The 7,174-nt window shown below is 34.4% G+C and overlaps 1 protein-coding gene and 1 pseudogene across 1 annotated transcript in view; one reads left to right on the top strand and one right to left on the bottom strand.

Moving 5' to 3' along the window:
• LOC109129930 overlaps positions 1-1,217 on the top strand; it is a 2,315-nt gene extending 1,098 nt beyond the window's left edge. Inside the window, exons 3-5 of the mRNA XM_019238976.1 lie at positions 9-166; positions 241-660; positions 783-1,217. Of these exons, the coding sequence (XP_019094521.1) occupies positions 9-166; positions 241-660; positions 783-977 (773 nt within the window). The 3' untranslated portion in view covers positions 978-1,217. The remainder of the gene's footprint in view (positions 1-8; positions 167-240; positions 661-782) is intronic.
• On the bottom strand, positions 2,168-3,744 carry LOC104759709 (annotated as a pseudogene).

Below are 7,174 nucleotides of genomic sequence, written 5' to 3'. Positions count from 1 at the left end.
TCCATTAGGGCCTAACTCCTATAAAGTATTGGTGGAAACTGCAATCAAACCAGATGCATTCCTATGGAGACCTACAACTAACATCCTAAATATGGAACAAGCTGTTGGAGAAATGCTTGCCTGGCCAGATGACAATTGTATTCTCCAAGAAGACAATGCACCAAAGGTAAAAATAACATATATGTATATAATTAACTGGGTATTTTGATAATCAATAACATATATTTTCACATGTTTCAGAGTCCAAATACAGCTTTTGCAAACAAGTGTACACTACTAAATTGGAGGGGAAATGAAGAAGTGGCTGTTGATGAAGGGCGTTGGCAGTCAAAAGAATCAGATGCATTGGTTAATGGACTTCCAATCGGACCTAATGCAGTAAAGGTACTTGTGGATGTGGTCTTGAAACCTGAGACATTTCTATGGAGACCTACAACAGAAATTAGTATCATAGAGGACTGTTTGAAGACTTTCGTAGCATGGCCTGCAAGTAGAGTTGTGTTTGAAACAACCACAGATGAATCACCACTGTCTAAGTCTCAGATTCCAACTCCTAATATGCAAACAGTATCATCTCATAATCAGATATCTGAAGCAACTCCTTCAGCCCCTGTCAAGAAAGCTAAAAATGTTATAGACTCACCTGTTCGGAGATCGCCGGTAATGTACTTCACTCCTTTAAGTGTTATTTATGTTATCGCTAATAGTATGGCCTGCCAATATATAAATTGTTGATGTTTGGTATTGTTGTTGTTGCTTATAATATGTTTTTATATTGTCAGCGTAAAAAGAAAGAGTCAGTTAGCAAGGAAAATCAGAAGTGCAAATTGTTGGATATTACCGTGAAGAAGCGGGTCGTTGCTGAAGGACATTGGTCTTCAAACAATCCAGACCAAGTTGTCTATTGTGCTCCATTGGGACCTAATGCAGTACACGTTTGGATAGATGTGGTGAAGGTTAATGATGTTGCTGTTTAGAGGTGTACTTCTGCTATCGAGTGTATGGAAGATGCAATTGGTACAACAATCGCATGGCCAGAGGACAATGTGGTAATGGTTTGAACTGAAGTACCTTTGTCTAGATTATTGGAACTTATGCTATTTAGACTTGTGTTGTTTAGCTTATGGGAACTTATGGTATTGAGACTTATGAAGTTTAGCTTATGGGAACTTATGATATTGAAACTTATGTATGTTGAGACTTATGTAATTTTTGGATTGAAGTGTATCTGTTGGATGTTTTATATTATATATATTTTCATATAAAACAGGTTCAACTTTTAAAATGTAACCATATAATAGCTCTAATATGAACATGTAATATAGCACAATGGATTTTAATATTATCAAAAAAATATTAAATCATAGCACAAATATTAAGACGTTATAGGAAATATAACAGCAATAAAATATTACAACAATATAAATTATAGCAGCAGTGCAATAATGTTATTGAATAATTTTTAAGAGCATTTACAGATGCTATATTTAGGGGGGTGTATTGAACTTGATATTTTAGGAGATTTAGTGAGATTTTAATATTTTAGAATTGTGAGAGATTTGAGTGTAATTTTAGGAGATTTGGTTATTAAATTTGGGATTTTAGGATTTGATGAGATTTGAGTTTTGAGATTTTTGAGATTTGATTATTGAATTTTAGGTGATTTTGATATGTAAAAATAAAAAAAAAGAGCAACTTGGAATGTCATTGATTAATTTACGTAAGCTTCTTTCATACTTTGATTAATTTAAGAAGAAAAATAGACATTGGTCATGTTCTTTTTCCAATCGTTGGTGAAGCAACTGCGACACAAATAAAAGGCCCAAGATGATATGCATTTCGAAAAAATAAAGAGCTGTCACTGTTAACCAAAAAGTGAGGTTCGTAAAAAAATTAATCTCATATGAAGAAACTGCAGCTCTCATGAGATATAAACCGGTTACAATGATGACACTGAACACTATAAATATTCCTCATGAGCATGATGACTACACGATCAAAGAGAAACTCATTTTGCCAATGAGTGTTTAAAGTAGTTGGAAATTAATCAACGATGGTTTGTTTAGCACATCCACAAGAAAATGAAGTTGTTGATCTGTTTTATTCTCTCGTGAAATATTGAATTGTTGACGATATGTAATGCAGCAGCAGCAGAAGAATGAATGTCTCAAGTTGTTACCAACCGTCGCCGACTCGCCGTTGTCGGAAGCTCCGCTGCGGAGGTGGCTGAGACATCTGATTTTGATACATATTGGGTCGGTCTTTTAGTGAAACAGAGCACGCCTTTTCAGGCAGATCCTTCATTGGAGACAATGTTGGTGTTGAATCTTCTTCGGTTATATCGTCGTCGTCTTAATCATCTTCAAGCCGTGACGGTGAAGACTGAGGTGTTTCAAACGGTGTGGTTTGTTTACTTGTAGCTTCGTTTGAGTAAATTGGGTTTGATATGTAGATGAAGTTATCAACAGAAGAAGCTGTGGTTTCTTGAATCAGATCAAGAGAAGCTTGTAAAGATGGTTCATGGTGAAAATGGGTTTTGTTTGGAGTTTGAAGAACGCATGTGCAAAGAGGATTGGATAAAGAATCGATGTTAGATGATGGTGACGGAGAAGGTTCGTTACTTGTGGTAGAGATGGATTGGTTGAGAGTTGTGGTGGTCGTGGCGCCGCCGGCAGTTGAGACCGTAGTAGTGATGGGGAGGCCGAGAGAGTTGTGACGACGCCGGCAGAGTAAGAGAGAGCAGTAGAGAGTTGCACTTATAAAAAAAAAAATTGCAGTAGATGTTGAACTCCTATTAAAAAGAATATTTTCTTTCAAAATTTCACCATTTAGGATGGGATTTTGTAAGACATATTTTTTAACTAGAAATATTAGAAAAGTATCCTAAAATCCCATTCTGTAGCTTTTTATAAAAAATTGTGATTTTTTGAATAACAGTAGATTTGAGTTGAGATTTATAAATTATTGATTGAATAACAAGAGATTCTAAATGATTTTTATAAATTTCATATTCAATAACATAGGATTTCAGATGATTTTTAAAAATCATCAATTAAATAATAGGAGATTTTAGAATATTCCAAAATCTCTTAAAATATCAAGTTCAATACACCCCCCTTAAAACATTTATAACACCGACATTACGCTATTATATATAATAATATAATAGCATGAGTAAAAAACGCTATTGTATGGGAGGGTCTATTATAGCTTGGGCAGAGACAGCGTTTACAAAAACGTTGTGTATCACATATAATAGCATTTATTGTATGCTAAGAATGGACAAATTTGTTGTAGTGGGTGTTGCCGAGCTTGGTTCACTTATACTAGAAGAAAATAGCATGTTTTCCTACCTCAGATATCATAGGAAAATGGTAACAAACAAGTATTTCCTTCTGGTTTTCGACTAGTTAGTATTATTATGTCTAGTAGGAGTTATTGTAACAGTAAGTCAGTGAGTGTACTTGGTATAGTTCTCATATATATATATGCTTGTAACGTCTGAACTTTAATGGTATGGTATTGAATGATATCAAATTATAAAGAGAGCGTTTTTAATTCATTTACTTTCAAAACGTTGAATGATTGTTCACAAAACATCAACATGAATCGATTCGGTTCTAGAGCTACGTGTTTGAGATATTCAAATCAAGTCGATTCTTTTCCACAACTGTGAGCTCCAATACCAATTTATACGACTACACCTCATATCTACATGAATACACCTTACAGCTCTCTTTCCATCACTTGTTTGTACGGATGCAAAGATTACGAAAGAACAAAATATAAAGAAAGAAAGAACATGCACACGAGACTTTAACCAGCTTAGCTCCAAACTGGAGCTGAGATTTTCTATGGAATTCATTAGATCACGCTGCAGGTTCTTGATCAAAGTAATTGAGATTCCCCATCAGTTACGATTACAATAGTGGAAGAGATAAAGTGTAGAAAGAGAGTAATCTAAACTTACATTATGGACACTAACCTATATAATTGTTAATGTCCTTGTATAGTCCAAATATGAATCGATTTCTATCAATTTTAATGCTTTCGTCTGATCGTCTCGTTATCATTAAATGATATAGCCTCTAAAGTTATTTATGTTATATTTGTCAAGACTAACAACCAAAACGATATAGTTTCGTTAAAAGGCCATACATGTACGAAGAATAAGAATGTGAAGGCTAGTGAACAAACGCTCAAGCCCAAGATCATCGAACTGTTACCTACAGAACAAGATAAGAATAGAGGCTTAGCACAACTTGCAGCTTGTATGGAAGTGACGACAAAGAATAGATTTGCAGCACTCGAATCATGCTACTATGATCAAGCCATGTGTCAGTCAACATGATAGCTCTTCACTACGTAGAAGACTCTAGAACTAGGTTAAACCTCTGTAATCTTTATATAAAGAGAAGAACGATTGTATTGATATCTTAAGGATTGAATAACAAAAGAAACGATCTTTCGATTTCTATCATTTTCTTCAATATTATGATTGATTTCTTTAGTTAAGTTCAAAGTATAAGAATGCTGATGTGTCATAATATTTATCTTTGTGGTCTATTATTATTTGAATATTGTTTTTAACGAAGTGTACCACTAGTAAAAATTGGGTATATAGTTACGGTATATAGCCACGGAAAATTTTTGTAGCAAAAATTACCTACAAAAAGTAACCAATAGAGACCAAATATTAGATTATTTTTTCGTATCAATTTAGTGAGTATTCGTCACAAGTTAAATACGAATAGCTACAGATCAACTGTATAGCTAATTTATGACAACTTTTGTGACGAATATGTTTGTAGGAACCTAGAAGGCGTAACAGTTTGTGGGAAATATATTATTAAAAGAAAGGAAATTGTTTGCTACTAATTAGCAGTAACAAAAATGAGAAATTGCTACTAATATGACGTAGCAGAAAATATCTAGAAGAACTAGTATACAAGTGGGGAATATTGTACTATATTATTAAAAATGTGTTTCATTATGTTTTTTTTTTGTAAAAGGACGATAAATTCATGTTTCTGTTTCGGTCCATATTTGTGCTCAATTGTGATGTACACTATTAAAATTGGATTATTTGTATCTACTTGATGCCATGTTTTGTTTTATAGTTGTAATAATTGATGTACAAAAAAATGATAAGTTAATAATTAGAACTTGTTTGTGCTCATACTGCAAGAAATTTGGATATTGGTAGCATATCACGGTAGCACGAATTCACTAGCTGCTACTAAAAGTACCAAAATCGGATATCAACTATATCGTAGCATTAATTTAATGTTAGGAAATTTTTTCGTTAAGCGGGAATCCAAAAATCATTATTATAGCTAAAATTTTAGTTTGGAGGGAAAACACTTATCCGAAATTTTGGATAAGTGTTGTTTTTTCCGTTTATCAACTATAAGGTGTTGTTTTTTCCGTTTATGGATCTGACTGGAGGATTTGAATCTAGATATGGCGGCAGTGGACCTTGCCGTGAACCAATAGGGCGTGAAAAACCACTGACATCACTTCCGCTTCCCTCCGATTCAGATTCTGGATCTGAGACTGATTCTCATGCCTTGTTACAGGGCTTCCAGGCCTTCTTCTTAATTCTTCTCTCACGGTTCTCTCTCTCTTCTCAACGAAAAATTTATTTATTTTTATCTCGGTAATGATTATGTGAAATGGAAGTTACAAGGAACTTGGTTTCTTCATCTCTTTCGTTTCAGACTTTCAGACATATATTGCTCGAAATTGTGGAGGGTTGGCGAAATGGGTTTCGCGAAGCCACAAATTCGAAACCTCTGTTCTTGACGATCTACACCCGGTGATGCCTTCTGGCTCTTCCTTCTATGTCTTCTCCGCCATCTACTCTCCCACCAATGGCGCATCCTCCTTTCTCTCTTGTCCTCCTCTATCCAGTAACAATTCTCTCTCTCTCTCTCTCTCTCTCTCTCTCTCTCTCTCTCTCTGATAAAGAAGACTTTCGTTCAGTACAATTCAAAGAGTCACGAATTCTAGCATTAGTTTGCCCCAATAAAAGAGAAGTTATTGGGCCTCCACAGAGTACACATTCCCTTGTCTGGTTCAACAACGAAGAAAACGAAGCTAAAGACAGGAGGTGCAGTTTTTGCTTTCATCAGATATATGACGACACTGCTGGCTATTACTTACATTTTGATCTGACAGATCCTGTTTATTTCCATCGAGAGTGTATCCAGCCGATAACAAATAATCCTTATCATCCTAAACATTTGCTCCACGTTCTCATATATAGGTATTTAAACCAAAATACAATATGTTATTGTTGTTGTCGTCGCTTGACAGTGAATTTATATTGCTTTATATGCAAATTCTGCATTTGTAATCTATATATAATAGCAAACCCACTTTTGGGGTCAACTTTAATCTAACGAATGAGATTGTTTCTATTATCTATGTAACAATTTAAAATAATTAATAATCCTAACAGTTGCAAGTTTTTTTTTTCTAATAATCATGTTTCTTCGTCATACCCCCATCTTTTAAAAATCACACCTATTAAACCTTTTGTCAATGATCTCAAAAGTTGCAATATTTCGGTCCAACAATTGTGTTTCTTCGTTGTACCCCCAGCTTTCCATGCTGGCACCCATTAGTTTTCACACCTTGTTTTACACCTCTTTGTTTATATAAATTTGCAATGTTTTGATCCAACAATTGTGTTTTTTTCGTCGTACCCCTAGCTTTCAATGGTTGCACTTGTTAGTCTTCGCACCTTTTTGTTTCACACCTCTTTGTTTTCACTCTTTATTTATATATATATACAGATTTTTATGGACTGTAAAAAGAGTTTTTGTTCTTTGAGTATTATTAATGATCTCACCCTTTGTTAATGATCTCACTCTCTCTCACTCTCTGTGCATGTATTTGTGTTTTGGTTATCTATGTTTCACATTGCTTTAAGAGTTGAGATTTGCGGTTTGAATTATGATTGTTGGGTTTGGTTATGTAAGCTAATTGATATCTAATCATTATGCGAAGTTAGGTTCATATGTTGGTTCTGATTCTAATTGGAGCTCACCTCATGTAAGTGAAATAATTTAAGTGAATGTAAGTGAAATGATCAGTTTGTAGTAAGTGAATATGTTGTAAGCAGAACACACCAATAAGGCGTCGTTGTTTTCTGCAAGAAGTGACTGGT

This window comes from Camelina sativa, chromosome 17 (assembly GCF_000633955.1).
Source record: "Camelina sativa cultivar DH55 chromosome 17, Cs, whole genome shotgun sequence".
NCBI lineage: Eukaryota > Viridiplantae > Streptophyta > Magnoliopsida > Brassicales > Brassicaceae > Camelina > Camelina sativa.
This window is presented reverse-complemented; position numbering and strand designations above follow the sequence as displayed.